We start from the raw sequence: 20,755 nt of genomic DNA on the forward strand, positions 1-20,755 counted from the left end.
CATGACATTCATGGTTTCTTTTATGAGCATTTCTGATTGTTCCCTGGCATGCAACTCAAAAAACAAGCTGTACTTGACTTACGAGCTAGAGGCTAAGCCAGGAGTGGTGATCTACTTTCTGCCCATCTCACTGGCTCCATTTCATAGTGCTCTTTCCTACTTTTTCAACTCCAGTGACATGGACTTTTCAGTCTTTGAACACATTAGCCTCAGTCCTGCCTCAGAGTCTGGGCATGAGTTGCTCTGTCAGCCCTGGAATGCTCTTCTTCACTTGAAGCTATCTCTGGATCATTTAATTGTCCCTTCTTCCAAAAGACCTTCTTGGAGCAGCCATTACAATCCTGTCCCTTATCATATCACCCTGTTTTCTTCCTATCACCTTGTGAAATCATCTTTAATCATTCAGCATTTAGCCATTTGTTAACTGATTTAGTGACTTTTCCCCTCTTACTCCCAGGTCCCCTCAACCTGAACACTCATGGGGATCTTGCCTAATTAATCCATTATGCAGACACCATGCCTAGAACCAACTACATACTTGATGCATAATTATGGAATGAATGAATGCAAGAATGTACTGACTCTAGAAAACAAACAGCCAAAGTTCTGTCATACTAAGAGCAGCTTTGTTCAGCTTTTCATGCCTTGCTCCCTATCATGGCACTTGGGGTGCACTGCATCATCCCTCATATTTATGACATCCATATCCCATTATTAAAAACAAAATCCTTAAGGACCTTGACCAATTCTGTTCACCTGTGCATCCTCCACTGCTTAACACAGAGCAACACATGTACCCTAGATGCTCAATACACGTGTGCTCCGTATTGTAGGAAAAGGTGCTGTGCTTACAAAAAGCAATGCCAGCTCTCACAGCGACTCAAAAGAGCACTCTATGCCCATGTGTGTGCCCGTGTCCTGATTTGCCATTAGTCACATTGATGTCTCTGCTTCCCAGCATTTCTTTAAGACTTCTCTTTACAAAATGGGCTTGGAAGTGGCCATGTGGCCAGCTTCTTTAAGATCTGTGATAGTCTGCCTGTCTCATTCACTGTCAGGGCTCTGAGGACTGCAACCAATGGCATGTTTTATTGGATGGGATCCCAACTGTTGGTTGACTGAAGAACATCTGATAGAGTTTGGAGCAGTTGTTCTCCCCAGGCTACTTGGCTAAACCCAGTAATCTTGGATGAAATTCCTTCATATCAAAACACTGCCCCACCCTATCTACCAGGGCAGGTCTTAGGACCTATAAATTATTACATGCTATCTAGGTAATTAAAAGCTGAGAGATGAATAAGTACTATTTGAAACCAGGAAATTCCCCATATGTAAAGTAACTCACTGTGTTGGTAAAATGGGCAACAGCACAATTTAGGAAAATCATATCACTAATGTGGTTTATTAATACCTTTCCTACAGGGGTGACAGTAAAGGGTTCAACAAAGACTTTTATTGTTTTTTAGAGAGACTTTACAAACCTCAATCAAGAGATCTGAAATTCTGTAAAACACATGCTCGTTCCTTAACTTCAATTTCCTTCAGTAGTTTTATAGATCCCTCAGGCCAGGGAGAGCAGGACCAGATGGCGCTCGGGAAGACTGTACAGTGTGTCTGTGCGGCCGTGATGCCCTGGAAAGTTCTGCCACTGCTAACCTCCTGGTATTCATCGTGATATGAAATGATCCTTGATGGAACTTGCTTTTTATTTTGTAATCTGGTGTACTAATCAGAGTGCCTAAAACATTTCCTTCTGAAACTTCAAGAAATACTCAGTAACATCACTGAGAAAAGTCAGAAAAAGCAGGCCAGCATGTGTTTATATAACATAGCACTTCTCCCCAGAGTCTACCTTGCCCCATAAATTGTTGTACTGGTGTGAAAAAATACAAGTCAGGTCTGAAAAAAAAAAAAAAAAAAAAAAGTCTTCCCCTTAAATCACAACCATATTTGTGAGAGGAGGGGAAGACAGTGACATATTTAAAGTCGCAGTCAAGCTTGTCATGCTATTTTCTCTTTCTTTTCCTTTTCTAAATAATTTCTTATTGTCTCATTCTCCACCTTTGTGGAATCTACTCTCCCCCTGCTGTGATGTCGTAATTCCTTCTTAATAGCTAAATATTTCAATATTTGTGGTACTGGAATGCTTGTTAATCATTATCATTTGAAGCTTATTATGGGCAGAGATGTAGAATTCCTATAGTGGAAACAAAACTATAGGAAGGAATGTCTCCCAAATGGCAACACCCTGCCCACCAACTGAGAAGAGTCCTCTCTGGCCCTGGCTGGAGTGGCTCATGTCTGGCCTAAAGGCTCAGATATCTAGGGGATGGATTTCTGGTAATTTCAGGCATGTAGAATGTGTTGAAGGAAGGAGGAAGGTAACGATGCCTGATTAGTGATACAGGCAGCTGAGCACAGCTGAAGATGGAAATATTATATGCAGATAATGCATGGCTTAGTTGACCAACCAGATGGAAGTAAGTACTTTGGGGAACTGACATTAAAAGGCATTTATACAAACGGCTGGGAGAAAAACGCAGAGAAGTGAAAAGGCGAGAGGAAAAATGTAAAAGGGACAGAGAACAGTGTGTATAGTGGTAAAGGGGAAAGACTGGCTGCTTTCCAGAGGCAGCTCAGAGATGACTTACAGGCTGTGTGACCTTGAGAAAATTATTTAACCACTCTGTGTCGGTGAAATGTGTGACAGAAACTGCCTCACAGTGTTGCGTTAAATGTTCTCAGGGTTAAGCGAGTGAAGATATGAGAAGTACTTGTGACAGTGACTGACCCTCAGTAAGTGAGGTCCTACTCTCATCTGAGTGGCAACTGTACATTCTCTGATGATGTGGGTTGATTAGTTTTCAATTTTATATATATATACTATACATATATGTATTTAACGAGTGGGTATTAGACACGCTGATATTGCTAAGAGGACATGAGAAGTTGGGATACAAAGTGAGACACAGTCTCTAGAAGTGTGTTGAGGGAGTTAGGTGGTGTTGAGGGGGGAGAATTAAAAATCTAGGCACTTTTAAAGAGAGATGGGAATGCTTTTGTATCTGACAAACTGGGGGAAATTGATCAGGGCTCTGGGTATCCTGGGAAATAGCAGATATATCAGGGAAATCAACAGAATGCAAGGAAAACGGTTGCAAGGAGAAAAGAGAGTCCCCATCTGAGAGTAAGGAACAGGAATGGGTGTTAAAGAGAAGGTATTTAGTTCCTCAGGATGTTAGAGCAACCGAAGGGATTTGAGAGGAAAACCTGGGGTGAATTCTCTGGGTGACTTGCTATTGCTCTACTTACTCCATAGCTTTGTGATATGGATTTAAATGAAACAATGAACGCCTGGGATCAAAACCAGTGCCTGGAGAATAAAAGGGTGCACCATAAATGCTAGTTCTCTTCCCTTCCCTTCTTCGTGAACAAGGGTTTTCTTTCAACACAGTGAGAGAAATGGCTCTGTCTCCAGATGGCTGAAAGGACGCGTCAAGAACACAGATTGGAAACAACTATAAAACCCTGATCAGTGTATGGGTATGTGTCCAGGCTGAATGTAGAAGCCTGAGACCCATACTTGTAAGTGGTCTAAAATTTGCACCCTGTGCTCCAGTTAGCACTAATTAGAGCAGAATAATCTGTGCCCTTCAACATGTACGATGTCTGTCTGAAGACAAAACACTGGAGAGAGGTCCACAGAGCACCTGAACCCCAGGAGCGGGAAGGAGCTGCACAGCGCAGATGAGCATGGCTCTGCTGAGCAGCGCTAGTGGCAGGGACTGCGGTTGGGGTGAGAGAGGCCAGCATCCTGTTCTGCTGCCGGAAAACCTCTGGATGTCAGCACCAGGGTCTTATCTGAGCCGAACTCTGTCTCTCTGTCACCTCCACGCCACTGTTTCTCGTGTGTTTGTTCAAAACAAACAAGCATGGAAAAAAAGCAGTTTCACCTCGCAATCATTTACTGAATACTAATGGGGCACTCGACATCTTTATGTCAGAGCAGATCAGTGAAGACACGAAGGGGCAGTGGACACGTGAGGAGGAGGTGGAGCTCAGCGGCTGGGATGCCGAGGGTGGACGGAGGAAGGCCAGGACACTGCCATGCCCACAGGGAGAGAAGCACGGAGGAGCCATTGCTGTCAGGAACCAGAAAATAGAGATCTCATCCACACAGATCCTTGAAATAGCTGCAACGAGGGAGAGTCCCCTCAGATTTCCTTTGAATAAACACGATCAGAGGAGCAGCACGGGGCAGCTGACCGTGGACCACACGGCTAAGTCTGTCCTCTGTCACTTCAGATTGGGTTATCATTTGAGGCACTTACTTAACTTCTCTAGGCCTCTGTGTTCTCATCTGTAAAACGAGCACGGTAATAAGTTTGCTGGGAGGATTTGGTGAGTTGAGGACAAGCACGTTCTAATGGTCACAACCAACACCATGGCGTCCCCCTCGGCTTCATTTCCTCTCACTCCTCACATCCAATCTGTCAGCAAATCCTACGGGCTCTACCTTCAGATTAGCTTCAGACTCTGACCCCTTTCACCATGACCGCCCTCCTGGCCCAAACCACCGTTACTTTCGGCCTAGGTTCTTGCAACAATCTCCTAGGTGGTTCATAACACCGTGGTCACAGTCCTGGTGCTAAAGCACAAGTCAGATCAGGACACCCTCTCGCAAGCCCCTCCAGAGCCTGTGACTGGACCAGGAGTGAAAGCCACAGGGTGTGGGTAACAATGGGAGTCACGGTTCTCAGTTTCTCCTGCCTGCTGTGTTCTCTCTATAGCATTTATATCCCTCTATATTTCACTTATTTTGTCTCCTTCCAGTAGAAACATTGAGAAGGGCATGGATTTTTATTTATTTTATTCACTAATGAATCCACAGTGCTTGACCCACAGTAGAATCTCAACAAACAGCTGCTGAATCGATAGAATAAATGCATATAAAACACTCAAAGCATTCAATAGACCTTATGCATTTTTAGCATTGTTTTTCCCAGATCTTAGGTGTCTTTTTATTTTTTATTTTTTTATTTTTTTAACTAGCCCTGGGTCACACAGCTCATGAGTGGCCGAGTTGGAGACTCCACAGCCAGGCTCTCCAGTCCAACTTAGCTGTCTTTTTAAAGGACTTCTCTATTGTGTCAATTCCTTTTAAACCTCTAGTACCTCATCCTCCAAAATACCACCTGATCCAGGATGGGGGGGACTGGGGTTGCTGTTTTTAGTCTGCTTAACCATCTCTATTAATGCTTTACTATGCCGGATGGCCTTGTTATGCCTTTTAGACAACCCAAACATACACATGTATTTAATTATTTACTTTAGGGAGGAGCTGCCACCAAATCAAAACAGGAGAGATGTGGAATTCTAGGGGTAGGGTCCTTGGATTAGACACTCACGACCCTGTTGCTGGTGGGGACAGAAAGTTACCTTCATAGCACACCAGGAACCTTTGGAACAGCGTTATTATTTTCTGGAAAATGCCTGGGGTTGTGTTTCATTATATGGATTACGTAAAACATGTCAAGTCAGGGAACGCTAATATTTGTACTTATCCCCGTGTTATTTAGAACACTATATTGCTACTTGCAATATACAATAAAATATATGTAATATACACTGTAATAGTATATTGCTGTGAAAGTTAGAAGGATGAACAAGTAAGTTTTACTCAAGATAGTTGGCCAATGATATATGTGTGTGTGTATATATGTGTGTGTGTATATATATATACATACACACAAGTATAACTCCTGGCACATAAATGAATTTTTCACATATATGCATTTGGCTACATTCTTGGTTGAAATGTAGAATTTTACGATGAAAAATGCAAATCTAAGGGTAGTTATTACTTTCTGAAATTAACTGGATTGTAATAGAATTAGTGACTGTGCACAATAAAAAGATTCAAAAGTAGAGTATTGCTATAATATTTTGGGTTCTAAAACCCTGGTGCCCAGGAAACCGTGAATGTAGACTCTCTCTCCCAGAGAATGTGAGTGGTGCTCTTGTCATCTTCCTTTTCTGGAGTGGCCGTGAAGCTCATTTACACATATATGCACACCAAGACACTCTGCAAGCACCAAGTACTACATAATTTTAAAGTATTACTCTTTCCTTTAAATACATTAAACAAATTTACATCTTGGACAAGTTAGCCAAGCCAACAGCTGAATTAATCCATTCTTTCTATTTTCCATGGGGCATTAGCTCTTTAAACATTATATTCAAAGTATTAGTAGCAATAAAAGAAGAAAAAGAAGCCCTGTTAGCACTTCCCACTGTATATGAAGTGAACAGAAATGTGATGGGGTACTGACATTCATTTCACTTTGAATTAAACACAGCATCACCGCAAATCTCAAGAGAAATTATTAAGTTTTGTGTTTGGGTAATACCAGGAATTCTATAGGCAAGGGCAGAATTATATTTGGTTGGCTAAAAGCCAGTCAAACTTCACACTTGTCCTGGAAGTAGGTGGTCAAAAACTCTGTTCTTGTCTTCAAAGCGATTGGCTACAGCTGCTCAAACTATCTCGATTTCAAAATCTTTTGTGTCATTCATTTTGAAAATAAAACATTCAGACATGAGGCAAAATGAGGTCTAATGAAAAAGGTATTAAGTTAGAATCGACCTTGGGGAAAAGCAGGTCCAATCAGACAGTGCACATCAAATAAAAACAGTAGGATTGGAATTTCCAGGTGGCGTAAGTGGACATATACAATCTTTGATTTTATTCCTTCAAGAAAAAAGGACGCAAATCAAGGCAAGGAGACGGATTCACAGCTTTCTTTCTGTTCTCCTTAAAATACATGCTGTAAATTTTCTTGAGTTCACAGTCCATGTTTCAGAAGGAGCCTTCCCTTTGGTGGAAGGAAGTACATACTCCTCGATACGTCTGGTTTTGCTGTAATAGTATATAATGCCTCTCTCTAATAAATTTAGCCACAAATTTTTTTTAATGTGTCTGCATTCTGCTAATTTATAAAAAGCAGGATGCTGTCAGATAAAATTTCATGAAAATGATCTATAAACCAGACTGTCAAAAGTGAAAGGTACTCAGGCAGTACTTAGGGAAACAAATAATAGAAACCCCTGGAAAGGTTTCCTGTGACTGCGGGAAAACAATGTGCTGTAACGGAGCTCACGTTACCTCAATTTGCAAGTTACTGTGAGGTCACAGGAAATCCTGAAATGTTTTCCACATTTTCTTTTATACATTTTATGTCAAATTTCCTGCAATTGAAATAATACACTCTCCTACTGCTGGAATCCCTTCTGTACGAAAGGAGATCTTATGACACTCCCCCACGAACACCTAATAACTCAATTCCTACCAGTATAACGAGAAAGTGACAGATGGAATTGAAAGTGGACCATGATAAGGCTAAAATGTCAGATAGCCTAACTCTTTCAAAATGAAAACCAAACTGATGTCATTAAGACAACTCTAAAAGTGCATTTAATACAGGACAGTAGCCTTTTTCTTTAGAATGAAAGATAACAGAAGAAAAGACAGACTGTCCCAAGACATAAACTCACCATTTCCCTAAATCTCTTATTCAAAAAGTATGTGTGGATTGATGGTCTAATTTTAAAATGGCATCTTCTGTATAGATAGTCTTAACAGGATTCAAGCTCCTGACAACCATATTTTATTATCCCAGCAATGGTTATGAAAGGGTAAGTCAGATTTAAGTAAAATGCCCAAGTTTAAAATATTCTCTCAATTTTTATCACTCACAACTGTGGAATTTAAAAATAGCTTTTTAAATTGGTGAATACTGTTTTAATATAAACCCAAGCCAAGCAATTAAGGCTCATTAATGAATGCCAATTCTTATGGTTTGCCAGATTATCTGTTATTAGGATACATTACCTCTCCTGACATATCAGGGGCCATTGGAACAGCAGGCCACAGAGATGAGTAGATTCCAAAAAACACCACCCAGAGTGCGATGCTGCCCCAGATGGCTATGTGGCTGAACTGTGGAGGGAGGGAATCTGTGTCAGAGACTTGCAGGTGGACAGAGGACTCACACACTGGTGAAGCTTTCACAAATTTCCTTATTATTATTATTTTACTGTATCCATAAATGTTATCTATGGCACTTATTAACTAAATATTTGCGTGTTTTAACTGGATCTTGCATGAAATACATCTCCTCTATGATGATATAATACCTGCGGTATGTTCCTTTCCCACCTCCTTTGGTGGGTCTCACCTTTCACTCTTATCAGTTTTATCTGCTACCATCTTTAAGCCTCCCTAGTTTTGGTCTGTATGCTCTGACTGAAAGATGCTAAGACACTTGTGCGAATACTAATCTCTGTGCTAAGGACTGTCAAATCCAAATTTCTTGCTCCCACCTTTCCCTTGAACATCTAACTTTCTTTTTGTTTACTGTGTCTCTTTACCTGGATGTGAATGTACTTCAACACTAATGTATCTAAAGTGGAACTTCTTTTATTCAGGCTGGAGATCTGCAAGTGTCTGAGGACAAATCTTTCACTAATATTAATGGTCTTCAGAATCGTTTTCCAATGGGTTTTCCAATGAGCATGTCTTGTGACATACTCTACCGTGAAAAGATTCCTATCAATAGGTTTGAAGGCTTCCCACTTTCAGGCGTATTTACAATGTACAACCATATATTAAGGGCTCTGAGAAGTCTTGTGATACATACACTTATTTTTTACTCAATGTTTCCAAACTAGAGTGCCCCGTTTTCCTCCCTCCAGTCCCGAACCCCCATAGAACCACTTGTGGAACTGGAGTAAAGAGACACATCAAGTTATAACAAAAAACAACAAATATTAATGATAATGCATGAATAAATGTGATATCCTTGGTTGTGACTAAAGATCCTCTTACCCAGGTCCAATATGATGTCTCCAATCCAGCTTTCAAGCACACAGTTATCACCACAAACTAGAACAGAAGGGAGACGTTATTTTACTTCACAAATATGATAGTTCATAAGATGGGCTGGTAGACTATTCACAGCTGGACTTGTACGTCGAACCAGCAAAGAAATGAGTGAGTTAGCTGAGGGCTGAACATTACGACTGTGGCCAGCTGGAACTGCCACGCGCAGCCTTACACTCCTGCCTCTCTTCCTTGCCCTCTCCTCATCGTCGTCGTCCGACAGTCCAGCCACAAGCCTTCTGAGCATGGGCCTGCCTACTTCTCGTAAAATTCATGAGTAGTGATCGACAATCGTCTAAGGTCCACAGTAATCTTGGGTTCCTGAGATTGCTTTAAGTTTATTTGACATCATCTGTAGTACAAGACTTCATTTTCTAAATTTTAAAGATGAATTATAAGTCATATAACTGGATATTTAGAAATCTGAACACTTATGCTATAACTTGACTTATTAGAAACTCTGTGGAGTGGCATGTAGGAGCGTGTTACATCTCCACGCGGTATACATCCACTGTCATTGGTGGCCATGCTATTAATCCTACAGCATGGGACCCAGACTTAATGAACTGCCCTGTGTTCTCCATAGGATAGCGCAACGTTTAAATGGAGTCAGACTACATTGCCCTGGAGTCAGACTATGCGTGCTCAAGACTCCATCACTTATTGGCTGTTCTGTTAAGGAACAAGGCAGGTTACTTGAGCTCTCTGGGTCTCATCTCCTTCATCTATAAACTGGGATCTGATAAAACTTATCCCTTTATAGGCAAAATACCAAGAATGGTGCTTAGCACTGCAGCATTATCTATGATTATCTATTTGTGATAAAAATAACATACTGAATACTGCTAGTAGTCAAAGGGAATCGGGGCACTTCCAACAGTTTGCCAGGATGGAAGTGTGTGCTTGCCTAGCGCTGGTGATTAGTGAGTGCTTAAGTGCACAGTCTTACTTTTGCTTACTGTAGGGTTTATACACAGTATTAGACGCTGCCCACTGGGTCATAAAGTCAGGATAAAGTGAAGCACTTGGGCTTTCTCAGCAGGATATCTAATAGCAATTCAGGATAAAGAGCTGTAGAAATAAAACATTTACTAAAATTTAAATATTTAATTTAGACTATATAAAAAATTCCGAAATGAGAGAGATTTTGACACAAAATGAAGGAAATACTCCCTATTAAGACTTGGATACTTTAAAATGTCTCTGAGACATCCAATGACATCTACTGGTTTATATTTAAACTTAGTCCACCAAGTATTATTTGTTTTGCGCTCATGTCGTACGAGAACAAACCACTAGGCTCCCAAATGTATTTTTCCTTTTTTTTTTCTTTTACTACTTGAGTGGGTTGATGTCAATGGAAAGGAGAGCCTGGATTTGCCAAAAACTTTCTCTCTCTGTTACTCAGTAGTCTTAACTACCTATTAATCAGTTATTTAAACATCACATTATAGTTTTTCCACCAACGGAATCAGTCGTATCAGTGCCCGCTTAACATTTAGGACAGCACACGGTCCCCACTTGTGGAGCCATGGAGGGGTCACAGGAGAGGAAAGGACACTGGCCTGAGAATTCAGAGTTGAAGGCTGGAGGGCACATCTTTTGGAGACTAACTATATGACCTTTGGCACTAGTATGCCAGTGGAGCTTTTGACTTTAGATGAAAAAATGGTTTTAGAACATTTTTTGGCTCTTGAGTGGCAGGGTGGGGCTCACACTCATCTGTGCATCCCTCATAAGCGTTTATACAGTGATTTCCTACAGTGGAGTCCATGTCTTGCGTGGCTTAAATATCTCAAAAAAATGGAGATTTTTTATTTTTAATTTTTTTGGCATTTTATTTTTAATGCGACTCTAGAATAATTAGCTGTTAAACACCCAAGTCTAGTATGGTAGTATTTGCCATGAATTTAGGAAAGCAAGGAAATACGAACAAGGGCAATAAAACAATCCTGAGGAAAAAGGGACAAAGGAGACAAAAAGGGAAAGTGAGGCAATAAGAATGAAGAAGGAATACTGAAAATAAGAACAACCAAAGGCCTATACAGTCAGTGAACCTAAATGACATTTTTATAACCTAATATAAGATAATCTCTCAACAGTCAAAACATCTCATCTCATTTTTAAAAGGATATGCGAACAACCCTTAAATACAGAAATGCACACATTTAAATTTGAAAACAAAATGAGCTTGGTTGAAGTAATTCAATTTCATATGCAAACGAGGCAAATGTCCCACACTCACTGTGTAAACAAAGTTTCCCAACAGCAGGTAATCAGAAGTCTTCCCATTTTCAAATACAGTGCCTACATGAAAAGAAGAGAGGTTTGTTGGGAAAGGAAATAAATTCAGAATCCATTCAAAGAATAATCAATTTAGGAGTGTTGAACAAAAGGAGGGGAAGCGGGGTCACACAATGGAGCCACTGGAGTGGGTTGCCATTTCCTTCTCCAGGGGATCTTCCCAACCCAGGGACTGAACCCAGGTCTCCTGCATTGTAGGCAGATGCTTTACCGTCTGAGCCACCAGGGAAGTCCTCACATATGAGGGAAATCCAATTTCACAGAGAGATGGAGTTAGAAAGGAGACAAGTATTTGATAACCTTTTCTAGTAACTGTGACTATTCCCTGATACTACTTAAAAACTCAAGTCATTTCTTAAAGATGTGGAGGTAGTTTCCGAAAGGTTAGCTGCAGCGGAATCTGAAACTGTTTTTCTGGTGAACACGCTGCAGCATATGCAGAACTAGTAGAGATATACTGCTGTACACACGAAACTTGCATAGTGCTCTAAACCCATGTTACAAGAAGAAATACTCCTAACATCCCCTGGAGGAGGGCACGGCAACCCACTCCCATAGTCTTGCCTGAAGAATCCCGTGGACAGAGAAGCCTGGTGGCCTACAGTCCTTAGGGTCACTGAGAGTCAGACACGACTAAAGCGACTGAACACACAACCTTAAAAAAATTCATTGGAAAAATTCATTCTGAATGCATCTTTTACTTATGCATGATTCTGTAACCTCATGGATGTAGTTGGTTCAGCTGATAACTCAAACAATCCCCCAGACATTCTAGTGGATAAAGCTGCTGCCTGTTGATGTGTGGCTGAAGTACTTCATGCATACTTCCCATTTGGTCATGCAGAATATTAGTCAGATGTGTATCAAGTTTCGGGATTTAATAAAAGTATTAGGTTTACAGCTTCTTCAAGGGTATTCTTAAGGGAAACTTTTTTTTTTTTTTTAATGTGGGTGTGTGGTAGTGAAGAATATAATGATTTCTAGTACAATTGTACCACTGTTTGTGTCAAGGTACCAGGAATTTTGCCCACTGCTGCTTTTGCAGCAGCAATGAAAATGACAAATAATGTCTTGATAATATAAAAAATTTGAAACTATGAAATTTTGACCTCATTCATAGACCTCAAAAGGTCTTGAGTATTCTCAGGTGTCTATAGACCATACTTTGAAAAACACTGAAGCAAGTGAGTGAATGTTTAGCCAGATATTATACAACCATTTCTATCTCTTCTCTATCTCATCTTTTCAAAAGCTAAAGAAAACAAAAACTTCTTATTTGAAAACAAACAAACAAAAAAAACTGAAAAAAAGTAGAATGTTAAAACACAATTTATGCTATGTGTCATTTATCTCTTGAAAAGAGGAAGTGCATGTTCTCTGGACTTGGCTAGATTTGGGTTCCCCAGGCAGCACCCGTTGTGAATTTCTTCTGCTGAGGCTGGACGGCTTGGCAGTTCCCCAGACAAATGCAAAGGGAATCCTGGGATCTGTTTTTCTGGGGCTGGAATTAGTTGGGAATTCCTTTCAAACCTCTTGTTGCTAAAGTGTTTTGAATTGGTAAGGTGTTTTGGATGCTGTCTGCTTTGTGCTACTTAAAATTTTTTTTTTCTAATTTAGAGTACCTAAAAGCCTTCCTCCGGAGAAGGTGATGGCACCCCACTCCAGTACTCTTGCCTGGAAGACCCCATAGATGGAGGAGCCTGGTAGGCTGCAGTGCATGGGGTTGCCAAGAGGCGGACACGACAGAGTGACTTCCCTTTCACTTTTCACTCTCATGCATTGGAGAAGGAAATGGCAACCCACTCCAGTGTTCTTGCCTGGAGAATCCCAGGGATGGGGGAGCCTGGTAGGCTACCGTCTATGGGGTCACACAGAGTCGGACACGACTGAAGTGACTTAGGTAGCAAAAGCCTTCCTCAGTGATCAATGCAAAGAAATAGAGGAAAACAACAGAATGGGAAAGACTAGAGATCTCTCCAAGAAAATTAGAGATACCAAGGGAACATTTCATGCAAAGATGGGCTCGATAAAGGACAGAAATGGTATGGACCTAACAGAAGAAGAAGATATTAAGAAGAGGTGGCAAGAATACACAGAAGAACTGTACAAAAAAGATCTTCACGACCCAGATAATCACGATGGTGTGATCACTGACCTAGAGCCAGACATCCTGGAATGTGAAGTCAAGTGGGCCTTAGGAAGTACCACTATGAACAAAGCTAGTGGAGGTGATGGAATTCCAGTTGAGCTATTTCAAATCCTGAAAGATGATGCTGTGAAAGTGCTGCACTCAATATGCCAGCAAATTTGGAAAACTCAGCAGTGGCCACAGGACTGGAAAAGGTCAGTATTCATTCCAATCCCAAAGAAAGGCAATGCCAAAGAATGTTCAAACTACCACACAATTGTACTCATCTCACATGCTAGTAAAGTAATGCTCAAAATTCTCCAAGCCAGGCTTCAACAATATGTGAACCATGAACTTCCAGATGTTCAAGCTGGTTTTAGAAAAGGCAGAGGAAGCAGAGATCAAATTGCCAACATCCGCTGGATCATGGAAAAAGCAAGAGAATTCCAGAAAAACATCTACTTCTGCTTTATTGACTATGCCAAAGCCTTTGACTGTGTGGATCACAATCAACTGTGGAAAATTCTGAAAGAGATGGGAATACCAGACCATGTGACTTGCCTCTTGAGAAATCTGTATGCAGGTCAGGAAGCAACAGCTAAGAACTGCACATGGAACAACAGACTGGTTCCAGATAGGAAAAGGAGTACGTCAAGGCTATATATTGTCACTCTGTTTATTTAACTTATATGCAGAGTACATCATGAGAAACGCTGGACTGGAAGAAACACAAGCTGGAATCAAGATTGCCGGGAGAAATATCAATAACCTCAGATATGCAGATGACGCCACCCTTATGGCAGAAAGTGAAGAGGAACTCAAAGGCCTCTTGATGAAGGTGAAAGTGGAGAGTGAAAAAGTTGGCTTAAAGCTCAACATTCAGAAAATGAAGATCATGGCATCCGGTTCCATCATTTCATGGGAAATAGATGGGGAAACAGTGGAAACAGTGTCAGACTTTATTTTTCTGGGCTCCAAAATCACTGCAGATGGTGACTGCAGCCATGAAATTAAAAGACGCTTACTCCTTGGAAGGAAAGTTATGACCAACCTAGATAGCATATTCAAAAGCAGAGACATTACTTTGCCAACAAAGGTCCGTCTAGTCAAGGCTATGGTTTTTCCTGTGGTCATGTATGGATGTGAGAGTTGGACTGTGAAGAAAGCTGAGCGCCGAAGAATTGATGCTTTTGAACTGTGGTGTTGGAGAAGACTCTTGAGAGTCCCTTGGACTGCAAGGAGATCCAACCAGTCCATTCTGAAGGAGATCAGCCCTGGGATTTCTTTGGAAGGAATGATGCTGAAGCTGAAACTCCAGTACTTTGGCCACCTCATGCGAAGTGTTGACTCATTGGAAAAGACTCTGATGCTGGGAGGGAGTGAGGGCAGGAGGAGAAGGGGGCGACGGAGGATGAGATGGCTGGGTGGCATCACTGACTCGATGGACGTGAGTCTGAGTGAACTCCGGGAGTTGTTGATGGATAGGGAGGCCTGGCGTGCTGCGATTTATGGGGTTGCAAAGAGTCGGACACGACTGAGCGACTGAACTGAACTTTGATGATGGACATTCCTAGTTTTTCATGCTTACACTGATTTTGCGTTAGGAAAATAAACTACGTAGAAAACTTACCTAAGTCCTATATTGTACCCTGGATTCAACACCCTGGATTTCCCCAAAGTGAAAGCAATCCAAATGTCCATCAATGAGTGAATGAATAAACAAAATGTGTTCTATCCATACAATGAAATATTATTCACCCATAAAAAGGAATGAAGTCCTGATTTATGCCACAATAAGGATCAGTTAAATTCTTGTATCACAACTCCATTTTTATGAAATGCCAGTATAGGCAAATCCACAGAGACAAAAACCAATGGTTGTCAGGGGCTAGGGGAGAGGGATAGAAAAATGAGGAGTGACTGCTCATGCATAAAGGGTGATGAAACTGTTCTGGCATCAGAGAGTGGGGGCAGTTCTGTGACTATACTAGAGACCACTGGATCATATAATTTAAAAGAGTGAATTTTATGGTATGTAAATTTTATCTAAAAAATGCTATTATGATTCTCCTGGCCCACTGGGTCAATATTTTATATTTAATTAGATTTTACTACAGCTATTTCCAGGGTCTAGTAATGAGAATCTATTCACTTTGTGCTGGCAGAGCAATGAATGTAGGAAGGAGATGAAAATCTTCGACCAGGCCACGAAGCTGCTGCCTTGTCTGCGATACGCACTCCCCGACTCATGCCGCAGCTTCTCATGAAGGCGTCTGTGACAGACTGGGTGCTCACAGTGAGCCAGGCGCTGTTGTGGGCACTATGGAAACAACAGCGAACTTAACAGACAGTACCCTGCCCTTCTGGAGCTTTGGTTCTAACAGAGGAGCATGGTAATTAAAAAAAAAAAAGCAAATATATCACACCCACTAGGCAAGCACCAAGAAGATACAAGAGGATGAGGAGAGAGAGTCAGGGGCAGAGGGCGCGGGGTTGGAGGGTCTCTGAGGCAGGGTGATCCGGGAGTGCTTCTCCAAGCACAGACCTGAGGGTGGGAGGAGAGAGCTGCTGGACACCTGGTGAAGACGAGGAAGAGCGGATGGATGGCCTATGGGCTGGAGCACAGCGAGGGTGGGAGCTGGCAGGGGCGGCACTGGTGGGGTGGAAGGAGAGCCAAGTTGGCCAAGGCTGGGGCTATGGACTTGGTTCTAAATGTGATCGAGTCTGTGGGGTTCTGAGCAGGGAGGCATCTGGTCTGATTTACGTTTTATGAGGATGCCTCTGGCAGCTTGGAGAGGAGGCTGTTGGTGGGACAGAAGAGCCGGCCCTGCACCTTACGGGCCAGTGTTAACTCAGCCGCGAGAACAGCTAGTACCTCTGAAGGGCGCGCAGATCTCGGGTGTTGTGTGTGTCTTGTTTGAGGTACATGTCTGTGAGCTGAATGTTCAGCCGTCTTCCTCCGGATCCCAGGGCAAGGTCTGCTCCGGACATAGCAACACCAGCTTAAGCATCCCAGGGACCTCTTCTCTAAAGTGACTACTTAATCATTTTTATGTGTATAGGAAATTCACCATGATCCCATCTCTCAAAACTGACACAATAACATCACCCCCTCAAAACAAGCAGAGATAAAAGCTTACACTCCAAGACGAACATAATAACATACTGAAAATCTCATTCAAAGCTGCAGCTCAAGTACTTGAAAATACTAGCATGTCTGATGAGGTTCAGTATAAAGAGCTGATACAAGTCTCACAGGTATAATAAACAGACGACGTAAAACATCAGCACTGTTGTCTCCTAACTATACATCAACAGAGGGGAAAAAAAACCCTAAAATTTCACTCTCTGCAAGTTTGAAAAACATGAGAAGTAGAGAAGAAAGGCTTTGCATATATTAAATCACTTTGCTCCCAAAGGAATAGTAAAAATCTTTAAAGTGTGTACAACTTTTAAATGCATGTATTTTAGGTTAAGGAAGAAACATCATAAAATGAAACACCGCTATAATTTTTAACATATATTGACAATGAATTATTTTTCTAAAAAAGTAAAAAGTCACATCTTAGCATTCATATCCTTCCTACTTACCATATTGAAGGGCTTTTAGTGGAAACCAAAACAGAATAACTGAGTGGAAGAGGCCATTTAAACAATGAACCCAGAAAACCTGAGGGAAAACAAAAATCCATGAGAACCATTTGCGATAAACTAGCTCTGTGAACTCTGACCTTTCTTTTTATCTGTGAGCTAGATTCACAAAACGTGTTTCTGTCGGGCCACCACTGTGAATTAATAGAACTGACAGACACTTTCTGCCTCTTAGACCTTCATGGGTCATTTATTTATTTTTATGTTTCTCTAAATGTTTTTTCAGCTTCACTGAAATTTTTTCTACTTTCTAAAAACCAAGGATTAAAAGTTTAAATTTCTGCCTGAAGAAGAAAATAAAATTTAAAATTACTGTTAGATCATGAAACTCTTTAAGTGGGACTATTTTCATAATTCCAGACGAACAGACTTTTGAAGAGATTGTAATTTGGTGAGATCCCTACTTTTTCTTTTCCATGTGCAATAAAAGTGTAAACTTTTAAATGGTAAGGATATAGTGCATTCTCTTTTTCCAAACACACCCACAGCACAACACTAAAAATAACAAGTGTAACATTTAAATTGCATAGTTCCTCAAAGCAAAGCCCTTTTACCAGGACTTAAGTTACAAAAGACTTTCACAATTTGAAAACACCTGTCAACATCAAACTTCATACAATTATAATATCATTTAATAGTTATTGCTTTCTCATCTATTGTATTTCATTAACAAGAAAGCAAGTATCACTAGCCTTTTCTTTGTAACATGGATGTAAAAGATTAAGTTATAGAAAAACTGTTTAGAACGCTCACAGCCCTTTGAAGGGCTGCAGTTTTGTCCCTCAGAAGTGCTTCTTGCAAACAAAATGTATGCCAAATAAAACTGGCATGTATTAAAATAGTTTTAAGCTGTTCAAACAACAGAAATTAAGTTGCCTGCCTCCCAAAATTTTCCACTGTGATCTCAATCTCCTTTGTTAGTTCACCCAGCCACACTGGATTGTATGATCCAATTTACGCTCCAATACATTACACATTTGAACTTATGTTACTCATTAACCTTTGTCTCTTCTCCTCACTATGTCATTACTGCAAGTTTTTATTTGACAGAAAGCACAGGTGGGTGCAAGAAAAATTAGTTCTACTTTTCCATTTTCCTGACCGATACTTATTGTCACATGTTAATCCTTTAACCCCTGTCACGACCTCAGCACCTCCGACCCTTTTTACCATAACAAACGTAATCGTCATCATTCAGGGTAACAATGCTTCTACACTGGGGACCTGGAGCAACTGCTGTGTATACAACTGTGCATTCTGTAACCATTTGTTCCTGAATTTTAAAATGTTTATATGGGATTTATTCAAACAATTTTCACTGAAATCATTAGAAAAATCCATAAACCCTATAAAAATTGCTGGCAGCTTGTGTATCTATAAATATTTAAATGAATACAGAAGTTGTATACTCTATTTGGATTGATATGGTGACTTTTCTAAATGCCAGGGCTTTGCAGACTATGAGACACTTTGTATACAAGAACAGCAAAAAATACAAGGAAGGCTGCTCTCACGTTAAAACTATATATGACCAGTTACACTTTCTCACTGGCCACAAGACTTTCCAAGTTGCCATATACAAAGGGTACAAAAGGATGTGACTTTCTAGGAATGGTTTTGGGTAATCCTGTGACGACCGGTTTATAAGCAACAGGAGCAAGGTCAAGGCAGTGGCTGGGAAGTTAACTCTCAAGAGACACCACGGAGCCTCAGCAACGGGAGATGGGGACGGGTGGCTGAGGTGGATGTACTCTGGGCTGGGAAGCTAACTCTCAAGAGACACCACGGAGCCTCAGCAACGGGAGATGGGGACGTGTGGCTGAGGTTGATGTAACTCTGGGCTGGTGAGGGTTATTGTTAGCCTGCCAGAAAGTCTGGAACCTTCCTAGCTCTCAGATTACATTTTCAAGGAAACAAGAGCTCATGATCCATTGTATCTGCCCCAACTGTAGCTTTCTGTCACTTGAAAATACTCACCATAGGTAATGGAAAGCTTTTTAGCAAGGCAGTAGAATTTAACACAAATTGGACATCAAAGGTAAATTTTTAAAAAAGCAAAAAATAAAACATTAAGAAATTAAAGCACAGACATTGCATATTATAAATAGCAACAGTTTTAAAAGACCACTAAAATACTTTATAGAACTAGTGGGCTCTATAAAAACCCACTTGTTCTCCACTCTACATAAAACCTTGTAGTTAAGTTTTTTTTTTTTTTTTTTAACTTAACCAAATTCAGTTATCCCATCCCTCAAGTTGTACGCATCTGCACACTGGGACATGTATGCACAGTGCATTCATGAAGACCTCATCTCAGAAGATGAATAACATCCTGGCAATAAACTTAACACCATCATTTACTGTATGAGGTTAGAGGCGCTGCCACACCAGTCTCGCTCTACTGCCCTGGTATACTGAGAACAAATGTCATTTGACAGTTTTATGAAATAATAAAATTTAAAATATCCTACATTAATTTCCTAAATTCAAAACACCAAATTAAGGTTACATATAATTATTGGTAACATAACATGCATAACATAACCAACATGTACTATATTAAATGAGAAAAAATTCTGTGAAGGTGTATTTGATACTTTTATTATAGTTTCAAAATTACATCTACCTTGACTGTTACAAAACTTAAAAAAAAAACAACAAAAAAACAACAAACAAAACTCCTCAGTTACACTGGATAGAAACCCGAATTTCTAACAAACACTAGTGGAAACACTTTAGAATACATAATTGCAGGAGAGTGAACTATGCAGGAAATAGATATTTTTGTTGCTGGGATGAAGAAATACTGTGGATCACAAAGATGACAAAAGTCTGTGGCTTGCTATATAGGCTACAAACTCAGAATATGATTTTAGATAAAATGTTGGATATTTTATCTTATATTAAGTTTTATGGCTTAATAATGATTGTAAATAATGATTATTATTGGTAAATGAGTTATCTACCAGAGACGATATCTTTAATGCTTAATACAATCTAATATTTCAATGAAGACAAAGTTATTTCATAAAACAGAAAATGGGTAAAGAATGATATATCATCCCTCATCACTTTGTATGTGTAAAGACTGTCCATGCCAGTCCTGGATGACTGACCTCTGAGAACAGTGCGCATTCCCCACAAAACTACAAAAACAGAAAGTCAGAGGGCCACCCCCTCTGCCTGCCAGGCCCACTTTACTGCTGCCTGGCAAACTCCAGTGAATTGTGGTTACAGGTTAAATTCACAGCAAAACCAAACACCTTCTCAGGTCATATCAGAACCTTAAGCAAATCTGGCCTGCCATGGTCAGGACCCTGGAGTTTCCTTGGCTTTAGAAGACTGATGCCCCAAGCAACTGGAGCAATAAAGCAAGTCCCGCCGGGGCACTGGTTCCTACCTTGGTGTTGAAGTCCAGGGCATTCTGAGATGTTTTGTATAATTCAGGATACTTCAACATATTCTCCTTTCTGCATGATCTCTCAAATATTCCCAGAGTTAAGGGTGGCATTGCTGTAAACATCTAAAGTGCACAAACTAGTCATTATACCAGGTAGCCAAACGCAGGGTGATCTTCTATCTCAAAGTATTCAATAGAACAGGAGTAATTAAAAGTCCTAAACTTACCACATTATAAAGACCTATGCACCATCTCTCAAAGAGGATCTGTCCAGAAAAGCCATTCACGAAGGCAAACCAGATCTAGGAAGAAAATAGTCCAAACCTCCAAA

The 20,755-nt window shown here is 40.6% G+C and overlaps 1 protein-coding gene across 8 annotated transcripts in view; it reads right to left on the minus strand.

Annotated features, from left to right (window-relative positions):
* Positions 1-20,755, minus strand: part of ATP8A1 (ATPase phospholipid transporting 8A1) — a 238,183-nt gene that overhangs the window by 29,602 nt on the left and 187,826 nt on the right. For 7 of the 8 annotated variants that reach the window (XM_070791370.1, XM_070791371.1, XM_070791372.1 and 4 more), the window contains 6 exons: positions 20,652-20,726; positions 20,425-20,547; positions 16,965-17,043; positions 11,187-11,248; positions 8,888-8,944; positions 7,892-7,999 (listed from right to left, as the gene is read on the minus strand). In XM_070791370.1, the coding sequence (XP_070647471.1) occupies positions 7,892-7,999; positions 8,888-8,944; positions 11,187-11,248; positions 16,965-17,043; positions 20,425-20,547; positions 20,652-20,726 (504 nt within the window). The remainder of the gene's footprint in view (positions 1-7,891; positions 8,000-8,887; positions 8,945-11,186; positions 11,249-16,964; positions 17,044-20,424; positions 20,548-20,651; positions 20,727-20,755) is intronic. The other variant, XM_070791374.1, reaches the window with a different exon arrangement.

This window comes from Bos indicus, chromosome 6, assembly GCF_029378745.1.
Source record: "Bos indicus isolate NIAB-ARS_2022 breed Sahiwal x Tharparkar chromosome 6, NIAB-ARS_B.indTharparkar_mat_pri_1.0, whole genome shotgun sequence".
Lineage (NCBI taxonomy): Eukaryota > Metazoa > Chordata > Mammalia > Artiodactyla > Bovidae > Bos > Bos indicus.